The sequence below is a fragment of the Juglans regia genome, chromosome 6, assembly GCF_001411555.2.
Source record: "Juglans regia cultivar Chandler chromosome 6, Walnut 2.0, whole genome shotgun sequence".
Taxonomy (NCBI): domain Eukaryota; kingdom Viridiplantae; phylum Streptophyta; class Magnoliopsida; order Fagales; family Juglandaceae; genus Juglans; species Juglans regia.
Genome location: NC_049906.1, coordinates 34,483,443 through 34,500,366, shown reverse-complemented (window position 1 = coordinate 34,500,366; position 16,924 = coordinate 34,483,443). Strand labels below are relative to the sequence as shown.

The 16,924-nt window shown below is 35.9% G+C and overlaps 2 protein-coding genes across 3 annotated transcripts; one reads left to right on the top strand and one right to left on the bottom strand.

The window, feature by feature from the left end:
• Positions 1 to 3,027: 3,027 nt before the first annotated feature.
• LOC108981679 (F-box protein PP2-B10-like) lies at positions 3,028 to 5,069 on the top strand. Its single transcript, XM_018952920.2, has 3 exons — positions 3,028 to 3,541; positions 4,187 to 4,329; positions 4,417 to 5,069. The coding sequence occupies exons 1-3, from the start codon at positions 3,269 to 3,271 to the stop codon at positions 4,844 to 4,846; spliced, it is 846 nt and encodes a 281-aa protein (XP_018808465.2). The 5' UTR covers positions 3,028 to 3,268; the 3' UTR covers positions 4,847 to 5,069.
• Positions 5,070 to 6,777: 1,708 nt separating this feature from the next.
• LOC108981677 (methyl-CpG-binding domain-containing protein 2-like) lies at positions 6,778 to 14,925 on the bottom strand. Of its 2 annotated transcripts, none has more exons than XM_018952917.2 (5): positions 14,764 to 14,925; positions 13,523 to 14,125; positions 9,061 to 9,114; positions 8,793 to 8,947; positions 6,778 to 7,324 (listed from the first exon to the last, which is right to left on the bottom strand). In XM_018952917.2, the coding sequence occupies exons 2-5, from the start codon at positions 14,104 to 14,106 to the stop codon at positions 7,170 to 7,172; spliced, it is 948 nt and encodes a 315-aa protein (XP_018808462.1). In that variant the 5' UTR covers positions 14,107 to 14,125; positions 14,764 to 14,925; the 3' UTR covers positions 6,778 to 7,169. The 2 variants fall into 2 exon arrangements, with proteins under 2 accessions (XP_018808462.1, XP_018808463.1); XM_018952918.2 differs by having other exon boundaries at positions 13,523 to 14,106.
• Positions 14,926 to 16,924: the final 1,999 nt, after the last annotated feature.

Sequence of the window (16,924 nt, the reverse complement as noted above, 5' to 3'; positions counted from 1 at the left end):
CATATGAAATTTTATGAATTTACTTTTATGTAATTTTTTGAGTCTGTAACATTTTAAAAATGATGTCCATAAAATATAGCCGATTGGTGCATTCAATGTATATATGCATGCACATGTTGAACTTTGTTATAACTTCCGAGAAGGAAAAGGAGAGGAGAGACTGAAAATGGGGTGGAAGGAAATTAATGGGTTGAAATTTTAGTGGAAGAATTGTGTATAGAGAATAACTCGATGAGTCAAGTTCACATTGTCTTCATTTTGATATTGAATTGAATTGAGTTGAATTGAATTGAATTGAGATGATAAAATATTATTAGAATATTATTATTTATTATTATTATTATTATTATTATTTTGAGATTTGAAAAAGTTAAATTATTTATTATATTCTGTGTTAAAATTTAAAAAAATTATAATAATGAGTTAAAATGATTTAAGATGATTTTAGGTTCTAAACATAACTCTGATGATCCAAGTTCAATGGATCACCCGTGAAACATGTGATCAAGAGTCAAGACCCATACTCTCTCTCTCTCTCTCTCATGCTAGCTAAATTTCATAAAGTCGTTCATGAAAACAACCTAAAGTCTGAATAATTTCATAAAGTCATCCCTCCCTTTATCACCCATGGAACTTTTGTTGTGCTTGCCACCATAGCCGAAGAAACAATGCCCTCTAAATTGACTCTCTGGCCCAATGCTCATTTCCAAAATGTCGACCACATGTTTGTAAAAAGATTCCTAACCTTCTCAGATTTGCTATCTTATTTTCACTCATTTTGTTCGTGGTTTTGGGATTACGGGTTGTAATAATCTGATCAACAATGCCACTCTCATTTCTGAAATCCCATCAACACCAAACCCCACCATTCCTCCTCTGCTCACGTCCTTTCTTCTTCTTGTATAAGTAAAGTATACCCAAATCATACAACAAGAAACTAATATTTATTCCAAAATCAAAACCTAAAAGGGGAAAAAGATCATAATAATAATAAAAATGTAAAAGTCAAATACAAAATAGATATTTCCCAGTTTCTGGGTTTCAGATCATGCTTTCCGTTTTTTGAGTCTGTAAATTTCTAGATTTTAATCCAAAGACCGACTAGGGTTTAAGTGGCAAAGACTATAGGAGCTTGCAAGAAGAGTGTTAGAATGGAAGAGAAGAGAAGGGGATGCTACAGGATGTGTTTCAGTCAATTGGAGAAGAAGAGAATGAATGGAAGGTTCGGCTATGGAGGAATGGGAGAGAAGGCGTGAAACTCAAAGATTAATCCCACACCAAAATGTAAAACGCAACGTTTTTATTTTGCCAGGTCACATTTCGTACGCAAGGGTGTGCCAAAATGCTTAGATTTAGAGATGAGTTGAAATGTATTAAGATAGTTTGTAAAATGTAGAATAAAAATTGAATTATTTATTATATTTTATGTAGAAATTTAAAAAAATTATTTTAAAATTTAAAAAAATTAAATTGTTTATTATATTTTGTATGAGAATTTAAAAAAATTATAATGATAAAATAGGATGAATTGAAATGGATTGAGATGGATTACGAATACAAACAAGACAAATAAGAAGGAAGGGATTACTTCATTTCCTGTAAGAGCAAGGCCAGTAGTTACTGGCATAGGTTTGAATCCCGTTCCGTTTTGGCCATGATTGGAATATTCTGTTTCGGTGTGGTATCCAGTTCACTACATTTCCATTCTGTTTCCTTATAAATTCCAACCTTCAACTGCAATTTTGCGTCTTGGACTATATTCCCTTTTTTTATTGTTTTAATGGCAGATTTGTAACTACCTCGAGTTTGGCTGATATTTTTGTAAATTCCAAATCTAAGTAACATTCATGTAATTTTAAAATCAAAAAGCCATTTAGATAATTTTAAATTTTTTGGAATATTAAATACAAAAAATCTATTAAATATGTCTTCTCATTCTCTCACTCTCTTTAAAAAACCTCATTATTTTTAATAATTTCTCCACTCTTATATAATTGTGATCTTTTATGATATTATCTTTTAACTCCATTATCTTTATATTTTATTTTAATGTTTTCAACGCATATTTATTTCATACATGATAATACATGATACATAGTTACGTACACATATTTATTTTGTTAATTATTAGTTTATATTTTTAAATATATATATATAATTAATCCTGAAATGGTACGTACCAGTATTAAAATATTTCGTTATAAACTTAAAATTGCATAAAAATATATTATCTTACATTTTATATTTTATAACAAATATATTTATATCTTATAAAAAACATACTCACACCCTATAAAAAAAATAAAAATAACAAAACAAAAACTGAATGCGAAAGATAATCGTGACTGATGCATAAAATTTCTCAAAATATAATTATTGCATGCCATAAGTTTTAGAATTTCTTGGGCCAAGCTTTAATTTTTATGAAGAAGTATAAGAAGTTTTGAGATCATGTTTCGAATTTTCATAGAAATTTAAATATTATTATAGAATTTTCTAACAATGTATTATTGTTATAAATTTCTGAGTAATTAAGGAGTTGTTTTTTAGAAAGTCTTTTGTTTTCATTTTGTTATTTATGTATTTGTGATGAGAAAATTTTTTCAGGGTTCGTTTGTTTTCAGAAATGAGATGAGATGAGTTAAGATTAAAGTTAAAAAGTTGAATAAAATATTATTATAAAATATTTTTTAATATTATTTTTATTTTAAAATTTAAAAAAATTAAATTATTTATTTTATTTTATGTAAAAATTTAAAAAAAATTATAATAATAAAATGAGATAAAATAAACAAATGATACATTTTTGAGTCCCCTTTTAGGTTGCGTTTGGATGTTAAAGTGAGTTGAGTTGAGTTGAGTTGAGTTGATAAAATATTGTTAGAATATTATTTATTATTATTATTATTATTTTGGGATTTGAAAAAGTTGAATTGTTTATTATATTTTGTATTGGAATTTGAAAAAGTTGTAATGATGAGTTGAGAAGAGTTGAGAGAAATTGTGTTCCAAACGAAGCCAAGAGACACGGAGAGAGGGAGAGAGAAATGTGAACGCGTTGAACCTGTAATAACTTCCGAGAGAAGGAACATAACAGGAGAGAACGGAAATGGATATCACCAAAACACTGCCGGATTTTTGTTTATTCTCCTTTTGAGTCCCTTTCAAGCTTTTTCTTGTTCTCCTTCTGCTCTCATTTTACTGCTGTTTGCACACGTTGAACCTGTAATAACTTCCGAGAGAAGGAGAAGAACAGGAGAGAAAGGTTATGGATATCACCAGAACACTGCCGGAAGAATGCATCGCCAACATAATTTCCGGCACATCCCCTCGGGACGCATGTAGGTTGTCGCTGGTCTCCCGTGCCTTCGAATCCGCTGCAACTTCGAATCTCGTGTGGGAGAGGTTTCTGCCACCTGATTATCAAGAGATCATTTCATCGTCGTCATCATCGTCCTCATCCTTGAACCTGTTGACCAAGAAGAATCTTTATTTCCATCTTTGCGACAATCCAATTCTGATCGGAAACGGTAACAACATGGTAATCAGCAAAAAGAAAACCTTGTTCTCTTTACCCTGTCAGGTCTACCTAGTTTTGTTTACTTGCTATAAGCTAGGAATTCAGGGCTATTTTTCTATATTGTTTTTGCTTCAAGATAACCCTTGTCAATTGAGTTCCTAATATGGATTAGTACATGCTGTGAGACTGAAAATGATTATATTGGAAAACTTTTCCAAATTCAGATAGATTGGTTTCTTAGTGCTTTTTAAAGTGGCTATACTTTCTGGCTTGAATTCTTGTTTGTTAGATTTGAATGTGAGAGGTGCTTTAAGTCTGTAACTGCAGTCCCAATAATTTTTAGTGGTAATTTTTTATGCTATCTTTGTTCTTTAAGTTTAAAACTCATTTTTCACTTGGTAATTTTTCATATGTTCTGATAATAGCAACCACCTTTGACCCTTGTTCTTTGGTTCTGATCTATTCCTGTGAAATCACCACTTGTGTCTAAAAGATTAAGTTGATGGGAATACGTAGATTTAACGTATATTTATACTTGTCTTCACACTCTCCCTCACTTAACTTCAGAACCTCTGTTCTAATACCATGTGATATCACCACTTGAATTGACAACTCTAGACTTTTCTTCTTGTTTTGTAATCTCTGTCTGTGTCAATGATTGAACAGAGTTTCCAAATAGATAAACTGAGTGGGAAGAAATGTTTGATGCTGGCTGCGAGGGAGTTAACTATAATATGGGGATCTGGAGAAACTCCACATTACTGGGAATGGATTTCCTCAACTCAGGCACCAGTTCTACCCAAGTCTAGGTCTCTCTTCATCTCTCTGTATTTTGAGTACTGCATGCTTGTTTACCCTTTTTTGTTATTTATAGCAATGGTGTGTATAATGTGCAGATTCTCGGAAGTAGCTCATCTTAGAATTGTTTGGTGGCTTGACATAAAAGGCAGAATTGAGACAAAAATCCTTTCCCCAAAAACAAAATATGGGGCATACTTTATCTACTCCATGGTGGATCGTTTCTATGGGTTTAATGTCCCTGTGAAAGTATCCATTAGACTGGAAAACGAGGTGGAAGGAGGTGATGCTGCCAATGCTTATTTGAATCCAAGTGAGGAATTATTACAAATTAACCGACAGGATGGTCGACTTCCAATCAAGAGAGAGGATATGTGGATGGAGATTGAGATTGGAGAATTCTTCAATGGCAGCCAAGTTGATGATCATGGCGCAGTCGAGATGTGCTTGAAGGAGGTTCAAGTCCTTAACGGGAAGTCTGGCCTTGTGGTCCATGGCATTGAGCTTCGGCCAAAAGAAGAAAGTTAATTATTAAGAGATTGGTACCTATTTTCATTCTGAGCAAAGTACATTTGCTATGAGACCTGTTTTTTCTGCATTATATTATGAGAAACGTTTTGAGGGTTGGTCTTGGACTATGTATTGTGAATACGTCGCATGCATTGTTTGTGTTATGTATTGGGATTGTTACTGTGGGAAACTATGGTTATATGAACGCTTATATTCTACAAAGGAGGAATTACTTCATCTACTGTAGGAACAACCAAGGCATGCGCAGCAATCTCTGAAATATCGTTTGTTTTGCCTGAACATAGCCTAGGTAAGGGGTGGAATCCATGGTACCCTGCTGCAAGTTTACCATGTCACCTGGCTTGGATCAAATTTAAGAAGTTTTCCATTTTCTCTTTTCTAGGCTTGATTGTCTTCCCTTCCCTTGAATGTTTTCCTTTATTAACACTAATCATATTAAGTTCTTTGTTAAAGAGGGAGCCTATTTATAACTCACAATTTTTGTTTATTATTGTAAATAAACTCTATATATCTCTAAATTGCTAAATACATGGATAATGTTTTTTTAAATAATTCTATTTACACCATGGGGGATGGTTTCTATGTGTTCCACCTCCTAGTGGTAGTGTTCATCAAGTCTGAAAATGGGGTGGAAGGAAGTGATGCTACCAATGCTTACTTGCAGACAAGAATGTCGTCGGATACACATTTTGATCAACGACCAGACGACGTTTTATTACCACTTAAAAACACAGTGGATGGGCAACTTCCAATCAAGAGAAATGATATCATGTGGATGGAGATTGAGATTGGGGAATTCTTTTGTGGCCACGTTGACGGAGTGGTCGAGATGTGCTTGAAGGAGGTTGAATTCCTTCACTGCAAGTCTGGCCTTGTGGTCCATGGCATTGAGCTTTGGCCAAAATAAGGAAGTTAGTTAGAGATTGCTACCTATTTTCTTTCTGGGGAAGGGGAAGGGCCCTTTGTTATGAGACCTAGATTGTGTGCTTTATGAGCAAGTTGTGAGACTTTGGATTATATGTGATTGTTGTGATATGACACGGATGTGATTAGTCTTTCACAAATTTTATAGTTTCATGATTTGTGTACCCATAGCCTAGAGGGACAGAGACCAAATTAAATGGAAACAGTTTTGAGGTGACAATCGCTAGGGTTTCTTGGAAAGCCTATCAGGTTGGATCAAAACATCATTTCTGGGTGAAGAATCGCAGATGTCAAAGTTCAAAATGAGTAGCCTAGGAGCTGTCAAAACATAGAATCTAACCTGAAATGCTTCACTTTCCTCTCATCAGGTGGAGAGGAGATAGCTCTAGCTTTGAATCCTGTTTGGTCAGGTTTGCTCTTTACAGCTTTATTCTTGTAGGTTTACCAATATCCTTTCATATGTCCAAAGAGGACCAACGATGAGTTTTGAAACAGGCTATAGGAAGACCACAGGTCAGTTTCCTTTGGCCTTCAATATCTACTTGAGAAGAATTGTAACACCCGCTTCCGTAGGTTAGGAAATGTCATGTGTTATCATAAAAATAGTCCGACAAAAAATTTGCATAATTTAATAAAATAAGCAGTTTTTTTTTTTTTTTTTTGTAAAATACTGTTTTTCCTTTCAAAAAGTCTCCAGAATATCTAAGCTGTGATACCAAATTGTAACACCCCCACCCCATCCCTAGGGCTAGGGATGGGGGTGTTACAAGTTAACTCCCAAAAGAGTGAAAGTAATTCCACTAACCCTAATCATCTTAGGATGGAAGGCACAGACATCTTCTAACAGAAACAAATGCAAGACCGTTCTTTTTTTTTGGGCTAAGAACATATAAAGTATATTCAAAACAGAATATAGAAACTCACTAAGATCACCAAGACAGTTCTCTTTTTATGTGCCAGCAGACAAGCAAATGTCATACAAATTGGGAAATCATGCACGTATGTTAAGTGGAAAATCAGTTAGCCTTGCATTCAATTTTATCTAGTAAACTACAAGATTTTCTTTTGTGTTTCTGATACAGTCCAGACACCAACCTTACAACAACATAGCATAATCCCCAACCTGACCTGTTCTATTTCATCTTTCTCACAAAAATCCCCCGCTCCCCACCCCCCCGGCACGCGGGGCCGGGAAACCAAGAATCCACCAATGCAAGGCAATATAAGACAAGATACAACGTGGCCAATCCCCCAAAAAAGGGAAAAAAGAGAGAAAAGAGAAAAAGAAACAAACAACAACAACTATTTAGACCAATCCATGGGATTGTAAGTACTATTTCAAGATTGACCAAGCCCATTCAACCTTTGACCACTGTGCTGATTATATTTTGGCTTCCTACTGTACTTCTCCTTTTCGGGGAGCTCTAGCTTGCTTCTTTGCAGGTCGACCAACAGGATCTAAAACAGGGTCCTCAAAGTAAGGAGGCAACCCCGGTCGAGTAAGCTGCAAGTCTGGACAGTCATCTGGACCTGCCAAAGCCAGGGGACTCGCTGCAGCAGAAACAAAAAACAAAAAAGGGTTATAGTTCTTAGTTTGGAATTGTTTTCTTTTTCCATGCACCAAGATGTCATCACTAACGTAGGAGCCAAAGATGAAAGGTTCCATTCAAAGAAATCTCTTATGGTCAATTATTCTTCTGCTGGATTTCCCTTCAGATTCAGCCGTCAGTAATCTAGACTAAATCCATAGGAAAAAAGATGATATAACAGGCAGTAAGACCATGTTCATTTGGGATTTACAAGTTAGTTCGAGCATCAGACTTGCAGCCATCACTTGATGAGTCTGAAGTAACCAACAAGCCAGCAACTGATATATAATAGGAGGCACCCAGAGCATAGGTATGATTTTCCATAGTGGATAAAGGAACCGATGGACAAAAAAAGAACTGTAATGAAAACCTAAATGGCAACATGATAAAACGAAACAGTCATATGTTGTAAGCAAACTCGAAAAAACCCCGAGTGAAAGAACATAAAAATGTAAATATGCCAAAAATAAAGAACCCAAGAACATGTCTTGGAAGAATTAGAGAACTCCTTTGCAAAAATTCTATTAAAGTCTCTCCTCCCATCAAAGCAAACAAGCTATAACTCAAATGACATCTCATTTCTTGTAAAAACAAGGTAGAGGATTATATCAGTTCAAGTCCATCAGACGTGTGTGTAACTTACTAATGAGAAATAAGTGCCCTATCCAATCCTACGGACTTCTTGCTTAACAACCCTCTCATCGAAGAAGTTTCCAACTTTTGCAGCCAGGCACCCCTGAAACGAGTCTATCTAATAGAGGAAAAATAGCCCTGAGGTATTGTACTTTTGACATACCATTATCGGGAGAACCCCATGATAGAGAAGAGAATAACCCCTCAAGGATAAATCGGAGTTTCATTGTAACTTATAGCAAGTGTAATTTTCACAAAGATAGGCCTTGCTTGGTTTACTTAGGTTTCTAAAATTTCTCAAAAACATTTTTTAACTTCAATCCAAACATCTTTCAATCTCAAAAAAATTTCCTATTTCAACCTTTTATCTAATCATTTGCCTAGATTTCAGAAAGTCATAAACATAAGAACCAAAACAAAAATACCCTAAAACATTATATTCAAACAACTTTTCAACTCCACCCATTCACTTTGAAAATCTCAATACAAAACATATTTAAAAAAAAAAATCAAAATTTCCAGTCTACCTTCACAAAATCCAATGAAAGACACATCTAAAAAATTTTAAAATAAAATAAAAAATTCAAAAACATTCTCAAAACACACCCATTGTTTCTAGACTAGCATTCTGAAAAAAACCCCAAAATATAAATGCAAGACTGCTCCACCAGATTGCATGGCAATAAGCCAGAACTTAAACCAGGTGGGACTTCCTCTTCTTGAGCTAAAAATATAGTTAACTATAAAAGGTAGCTCTTCAGTTTGTTTTTGAAATGCAGGTAGCTTCTTCTGCATACCTTCACCAGGTTCAAGAGGTCCAGTGACACGTGAAGCTGGCAGACGAGGAGGGCGCTTTCTCACATAATCGTCCCGCAAAGGCTTTGGAATTTGAAATGAAAATTGTGAGAGAGATACACCATCACTCGTATACTCTGGATGTTCCTGCAAGTACCTGCAAAATCAAAAGCCTTAAGAGGGCTGCATAGGAAATATGGAAAAACATTGTAAAGTTAAAATTACACAGTGAAGCAACAGGGAAATAGTCGAGTAGTGGCAACAACATACTTTTGGATCTCCACCATTGAGCGTAGTTTCTTACCTGATGGTGCTTGATAATATCTGTAATAATTGGACAGAGCATATTAGAATGAAGTTGATGATTGACGGTCTAAATGGTCTTCTTATAAACTTAGAAACACCAAAATAAACATTAAAAATAAAAAATTGATAAAGCAAAGTAGAAAAAAACTAGGTCTGAGGATAAGCCTCGAATATCAAACGTGAGACAACACTAACAGTTCATCCAGTTTTCAGCTAGATGGGAACCAAAAACCCCATGTGAACACTCATAAATGAGAGTGGAAGGATATTATAAAAAAATGATACACCACAAGCAGTGGAAGCAATCAGAAGACTTCATGTAGTATACACTAAATGACTAATACCAATTTGTGAAAGCATCAAAAGAATATTGTAAAACCACTCCCAGTGTATTTCAGCTCCAACATTCAAATACCACATTTATCCTCGGCTATGGAGCACATAACCACATACCTAGTAGCAGCTACAGAGCTATATATATTCGAGGATCAACTAGCAAACAGCAATGTAAGGGAGATTTTCTATACTACAGGTAATAATGAGTTTATATATGTGTGTGTCTGAATGTGGGAGTTGGGGATGCACGAGGGTTGCACAAGAGAAGTAATCAAGAAAAGGAGACCTCTTTAGCTGACAGAAGAAGTGAGCTTATGAAGTATGGGCAGAAATAAAAGGAGAGGGGGGATATCAGATTATAAGCCTAAGAACCATACAGAAACAGGAAGCGAGAGATGGGCACTATATATTCTCTGGATCAATACAATATTTAGTCTATTGCAGAATATTTATTACTAGCAAACAGTAATATTCCTTTCCCGTGGAAGAGTATTTGGAGGTCTCGTGTGTCTTCCAAAGTAGCTTTTTTCATATGGACCACCTCTCTTGGGAATATTTTGACCACGAATAATTTGAGGAAGCGGGGTCTCGTTGTTATGGATTGGTGTTACTTATGCAAGAAGAGTGGAGAATCAGTGGATCACTTATTACTGCATTGTGAGGTGACAAGTGTTGTGGGATGAGATCTTGAGAAGAATTGGTGTGGCTTGGGTTATGCTTTTTTTTTTTTTTTTTTTTTTATAAGTAATAATTTTATTCAAAGAAATAGGCATAAGCCCACAGGACGTATACAAAGAAAACACCTACAACTTCCAAAAACAAAAAGAAACTGACACCAGAAAACTAAAACAGATGCAGAAAATTATCCGCCATTACAAAAGCTTTAGCCCAAGAACTCAAAAGTACTCAAGAAAAAATCCCTAAGATCTCCCAATGAGCGTTCTTTATCTTCGAAGCATCTCTCATTTCTTTCAAGCCATATGCACCACATAAGACAAGGAGGAATCATCTTCCAAACTCTCGCCACCTTCTTACAGCCCTTCAAACCTTTCCACCCTACCAATAAATCCACCACTTCTCTAGGCATTACCCAATGTAATCCTGTCCAACTCAAAACCTCATTCCACAAGAATCTTGTCACTTCGCAGTGAAGAAAAAGGTGATTAACAGATTCTCCTTCCCTTTTACACATGACACACCAATTAGCAATAAACAGACCTCTCCTTCTAAGATTATCAGTAGTCAATACTTTGCCCAAAGAAGCCACCCAACAGAAAAAAGCAACCTTAGAGGGAACTTTCACTTTCCATATATTTTTCCAAGGAAAAACACAACTACTATGGCTTGACAAAATTCTGTAATAAGTAGAAACTGAAAACTATGCATTTCCAGCAGGAATCCACACCATGCTATCATCCTCTCTTTCTAGCACCAACTTTGAACTGTAGAGTTTTACCAGCAGAGCCTTAACTTCATCCACTTCCCAGTCATTTACGTCCCTTTTAAAAATGATATTCCATTCAACCTTGTTGTTACTACTGCAGTAAGAATCATAAATAGATGCATTATGATCCCTAACAATTCTGAAAAGGGTAGGAAATTCCAGCTTGAGAGCAGTATCCCCACACCACAGATCATGCCAAAAGAGAATCCTCTTTCCATCTCCCACCTTCAATCTGAAATTATTGGAGAAGGAATCACATCCTTTTCTAATAAATTTCTACAAACTAACCCCATAAACTCCACTAACTGCTTTAGTACACCAACCTCCCCACAAACTTCCATATTTCACTTCTATCACATTTTTCCAGAGGGCTTTACTCTCCAATTGATATCTCCAAAGCCATTTCCCAAGTAAAGCTCTATTAAAAACTCTTAAATCTTTAATCCCCAAACCACGACGATCCAATGGTTGACAAACTTTCTTCCAATTAACCAAATGAAACTTCTTTTCATCACCATTGCCTCCTCATAAGAAGTTTCGAAATAAATTCTCAATCCTCTTTTCAACTCTTGCCGGCCGAGGAAAAAGAGAAAGGAAATAGGTGGGCAGGTTGGACAAAGTACTCTTTATAAGAGTTAGTCTTCCCCCCTTAGACAAGTAGATCCTCTTCCAACCCGCTAACCACCTTTCAATTTATTCAATCACCCCATCTCATATGTTAACAGCTTTAAAAGAGGCTCCCTTCATACCTCAAAGGCAAAGAAGAGATTCTGCACCCCAATAAATTAGCCAAGTCTGATAAATTCTGAACATCACCCACAGGAGCAATTTCAGACTTCGATAAATTAACTCTTAACCCCGAAGCAGCTTCAAAACACAGCAAAAGTGCTCTTAAAGCACGTATATTATCCGAATCAGGCTCACTAAAAATCGAGGTGTCATCAGCAAATAACAAATGAGAGATCTTTAAACTATTCCTAGTCTCATTACCCACCACAAAACTGGATAGAAGATTACCCTCCACAGCCTTCTCAATCATTCTACTCATAGCGTCCATAATCATAACAAAAAGAAAGGGGGATATGGGATCGTCTTGCCCCAAACTGCGAGAGCTACAAAAGAAACCAGCTGGTTCTCCATTCACCAAAATGGAAAATTTTGAAGTCGAAACGCAATGCTTAATCCACGAGCACCATTTAACACCAAAACCAAATCTCCTCAATAAATAATTAAGAAAATCCCAGCTTACATGGTCATAAGCCTTTTTCATATCCAATTTAATAAGAATACCAGCTTTCTCCACCTTCAATCTACTCTCCAAACATTCATTAGCAATTAAAACAGAATCTAAATCTGCCTTCCTCTCACAAAAGCATTTTGAGATGGTGAAATTATCCTCTCCATCACCCTACTCAAATGATTTTCCATCACCTTAGAGATAATTTTATAAATGCCATTCACCAAACTAATAGGCCTAAAATCTCTTATCTCCACAGCCCCTGCCTTCTTCGGAATAAGAGCAATGAAAGTTGTGTTCAAGCTCTTCTCAAACCTCATATACGAGTGAAACTCGGCAAACACCTTCATGATATCATCTCTAACAACATCCCAGCAAACTTGAAAAAATGCCAAAGTGAACCCATCCGGACTTGGAGCCTTATCCTTGTCCATATCCTTTACCACATCTAGAATTTCTTCTTCTTCAAACTCACTTTCCAACCACACAGCATCCACCTGCTCTATAGAGTTAAAAACAAGGCTGTCCAGTTTTGGTCTCCAAGAAAAGTTTTATGAAAACAACTGCTCATAAAACTTCAACCTGTCCCTGTCATGATGGACCTCAATCGCATTATATCTTCGATGAGAGTTTGCCATTTGATGAAAAAAATTGGTACACATATCCCCCTCCTTCAGCCACAACACCCTTGATTTTTGCCTCCATAAAATCTCTTCCATTAATAGCGCTTGTTGGAAGGACTAAGGAGATTCAAGGATGTCCCCAAGTGGCAGCAGTTTGGAGGATGATTCCTTTGTGCATTATGTGGTGTATTTGGATGGAAATGAATGCTCAGTACTTTGAAGATAGGGAGCGTACAATGGAGGAACTTCGGAACTTTTTTGTAAAAACCTTATTGCTCTGGTTTCAGCCATTGTAACGGAACTAGTGTTCATGATTTTCTGTTCTTAATTTCTGGTTCCTAGAATATATTTAGGTGTTCTTTTGTATACTTCATGTGTACACGGGCTTTGCCTACTTCATTCGTATCAATAAAATTTTCATCTTACTTATAAAAAAAAATAACACCAGAAACATCCAAACTTCTTCAAGCCTTGATAGAAACCCAATGGGAATACTAAAGAGATTGAAGGTAATGTCAGCAAGCTCAGGAAAAAATAAATAAATAAAGCAAGCTAAAAATGAATCCTATTCAAGTGGTTAAAATAGAACTAGGCAGTCTGGAGAGTAGCACCACTATTACCTTAGTTTCTGAAAACTAGATGCATAATTCAAATTTAGTATCCAAATAATAAAATTCCAGACGGAACTGACTAGTAAATAAGAGCTAGAAATAGAGCATAATATTAAATTACCTACATATAAGAGTTCTTTACAATAGAAGTAATCAAATGCAAAGGAACACGTACACATCTGCAAACTTGGTGCTTCCTTCACCTCTGATCCGGAGCAGCCGTTGCCACCCAGGAGGGGGCAGCGCAATATTGGGCTTATCAATCGCCCAGAGCCTACTTCCATCTTGAGAAATGTCTGCTGGATCATCACATGATACATCAGGCCGCCACTCACGAGCTGTTTCACAGTAAAAAGGCTGTTCCAGAATATGTTCTCGTATTGCTTCATACTTTTCCTTTGTTGGGATGAGCCTCCATTTAAAACAGCGGGCACACTGGACAGTGAAAGCCCCTACAGATGGCAAAACTCTGGAAGATGAATTTGGAGAAGAGTATCTTGGTAATGATGGAGGCCGGGACTGAATTGGGTCAGGAGCAGGTACAATTCCTGCACTGTAAGCCAATGGGTCGTATAGCACCAACTGCTTTGAGGCATTCTCATTCGACTGGCCATCTCCATCCTCTGAAGAAGAGGATGAAGAAGGGACACCTATGGGTTCTTGAATATTGCTGTCTCGTTTAGATAGGAAACTTGTACCACTAAAATCATCTTCTTCCTTTCCAACATTAGGGGATAACTTTTCAGGGGTTGAGCACATCTGAAAAGATCCCAAAAACCTATCATAGAAAGCACCACTGAGCAAAGCAGATGCAAAAAAATCTTCCGTGGAAACGAACCAAGCTAGAACAGATACATTTCAAATTACGACCCCTAATTTGATTATGTTTATCCATTTCCAGCCACCAATCAAAAGACGCCATATATTAATTAAGAGAAAAGAAACAAATTCCAAAGAACCATAGGAAAAAAAAGAAGCCTAAAAAATGAAGAAAAATAAACAGGAGAAAATTGAAAGAGAAATCGTATTATATACAGCACATGAGAAACAAACATATGCAATGGTTTGATCTCTCCCTCCGCTTTTTCACCAAATGGAATTTCCCTTCACTAACAACCGGACATTCAGACCACAAAACAGAGCCTACCAAAATGCCCGGGAAGAAACCAAAAAGAGAGAGAGAGAGAGAGCTTGCAGATCAAAATGCCCGAAAATTAACGGTCAATTTGGCTGCCGATAAAAACGAGATAAAGAAGATAAATTTGAACAGACCGAACAAATCCCCGATCTACCACTCCACAACGCAACACAACACAACACAACACATGCGCAAATGCATAACAAAAACAAATGCACGAGAAAAACAAACGAAAACAAAGACACAGAGAGAGAGAGAGAGAGAGAGAGAGGTATTACAGAGATCAGGATCAGAGAGTCAGAACGGTAGAAGAGAAGGAAACAGGCAGATCGTACGGTGAGTGTTGCGTAAGAGTCCGGTGATAAAAATTCTCTTGCAGGGCTTTTCCTCTGCCTCGATGCGAGCGAGAGAGAGACGAATGGGAGACATAGGCAGGTAATGATATTATTATTATCCAATTTATCCTTGGAGCTCTGGTTTTGGTAATATTGAGTTATTTATTACAAGGTAAAATTTGGCTATATTAGCTTTAAAAAAAATTATATATTTTTATTTTTATCTTCTTCCTCTCGATATTTTTTAATATTTGATTAAATAATATATCTATAAATAAAATATTATAAATAATTTCTAATCACTTAATACTACATCATGAAATAACGAGAGATGGTAAAAAAGATGATAAGTAATATTACTCTTTTATATATTAATTGAAAAATATTTTAGTCATAAAGAAATTTCGAATAGTAAATTCTCTCACTTCTCTCAAAATTTATGAAAATAAAATTTTAAAAATCAAATAAAATATACATAAAAAGCAGATAAAAAAAGAAAATAAAAATAAAAATATTTTATTATTATAGAGAATAAAATGGCTAATCCAATATATAATTCAATTTTTGAATGATTACCAAAAGAAAAGGATCATGTTAGCCAAATTTTGCCTAAAACTTTACTTAAACCAATGGAGGGGATTTCTTTGGGACGAAACGAATCGTTTAAGTATTTGACTAAAACGGTGCGTTTCATTTTCTACGTAGACACCATGTGATTACGCACGGGCATTCAGCATTTTTCTTTAATATATATACATGTTAGTTAAAGAAAATGTGCCCAGTTCTCCTCATCATGATATAGGATAAAATAAGACAGGCTAACATCCACTAAAACATAATTATTTTATGATAAAATAGTTCAAACATTTCATTGTAAAGATGGAAGCTTCCAAATCAAAGTAGTTAACCCTTTAAGTAGGAGAAAAATTGTAATAGAAATGCCACTATCTTTTTTACCTTTTGTCTTTTTATAACCTTCATGAATAATATTTTGTAGAATATAATTCTCAGCCCATTTATTACTAAGCTGATACTAACTTGCATCATTACCTGCAACTTTATGTATGACATTACATACTTTGTCAAATTGCTTCAATTAAATTTGTTCTGGGTAAAGCTCACAATCACGAACCAAACCTTAATTTTGCTCATGAGAGACATTTGATTAAACATTTTGTCAAGGCCTTCAAGAGAGCAAATGTGACCATAAACAATAAAAATGCTTGTTACAATAAAAATGCTTGTTACCTTGACGAGCACCATGGGAGGCAAAGTGCTCGCACCACAGGCAAGCATCATGGAGAGCAAGCGTGCTTGCCACCTAGGTGAGCACCATGTAACAAAAGTTATCGTCATCTTGGCGAACACCATGAAATAGCATGAAACTTGCCAACTCAACTCATGGAGAGGCAAATTGGTGGCCCATAAGGCCAGCACCATAGAGAGTAAAAGTGTTCGCTACCTTGACAGGAAGGCAAAGTACTTGACATCTCGGCAAGCATAGTGAATGAGCATGAAACTCGCTACCTCGATGACATCGTGGAAAGGGAAAGTGCTTGTACCCTAGGCGAGCATTGTGGACAACAAAAGTGCTTGCCACCAAGACGAGCACTGCAGGAGCAAAAATACTTGTTAACTTGGCAAGCACCCTGGATGAAGCAAAAGGCTCATCCCTTAATCAAGCATCATGAATGAGCATGAAGCTCGCTATATTAGCTCGTGGAGAAGGAAAGACGAGCACCACGAAGATCAAAAGTGATTACCAGTTAGGAATGCGGGAGTAAAAGTACTTGCCACCTCTTCAAGCATCGTGTAAATGGAGCATTCTCATGCCCCAGGCGAGCACCATGGATGAAAAAAAACTACACTCTACGCTCATCAGTTACAATTCATTACTTCACACCCTACGCTCTATGAAAAAAAAACTGTCAGGTGTTAGATGTAACGATAAATAATGACTAATGAGAAGCAAAATCCGACTCAAAATTATATTTACAAGCTATGTACTCTACATACTCTTTATATTATTCATAATATGATAGTGACATGACATAATTTTATTTGTAAAAAAATTGAGTTATAAACTTCTAATTCAAATCAAATC

Coding starts and splice junctions, on each gene's coding strand:
- LOC108981679 (XM_018952920.2), top strand. CDS start 3,269: ATGGATATCACCAGAACACTGCCGGAAGAATGCATCGCCAACATAATT. Junction 3,542..4,186: donor TCGGAAACGGTAACAACATG/GTAATCAGCAAA, acceptor ATGATTGAACAG/AGTTTCCAAATAGATAAACT. Junction 4,330..4,416: donor CCAGTTCTACCCAAGTCTAG/GTCTCTCTTCAT, acceptor TATAATGTGCAG/ATTCTCGGAAGTAGCTCATC.
- LOC108981677 (XM_018952917.2), bottom strand. CDS start 14,106: ATGTGCTCAACCCCTGAAAAGTTATCCCCTAATGTTGGAAAGGAAGAA. Junction 8,948..9,060: donor TCAATGGTGGAGATCCAAAA/GTATGTTGTTGC, acceptor TTGATTTTGCAG/GTACTTGCAGGAACATCCAG. Junction 7,325..8,792: donor ACCTCTTGAACCTGGTGAAG/GTATGCAGAAGA, acceptor TTTCTGCTGCAG/CGAGTCCCCTGGCTTTGGCA.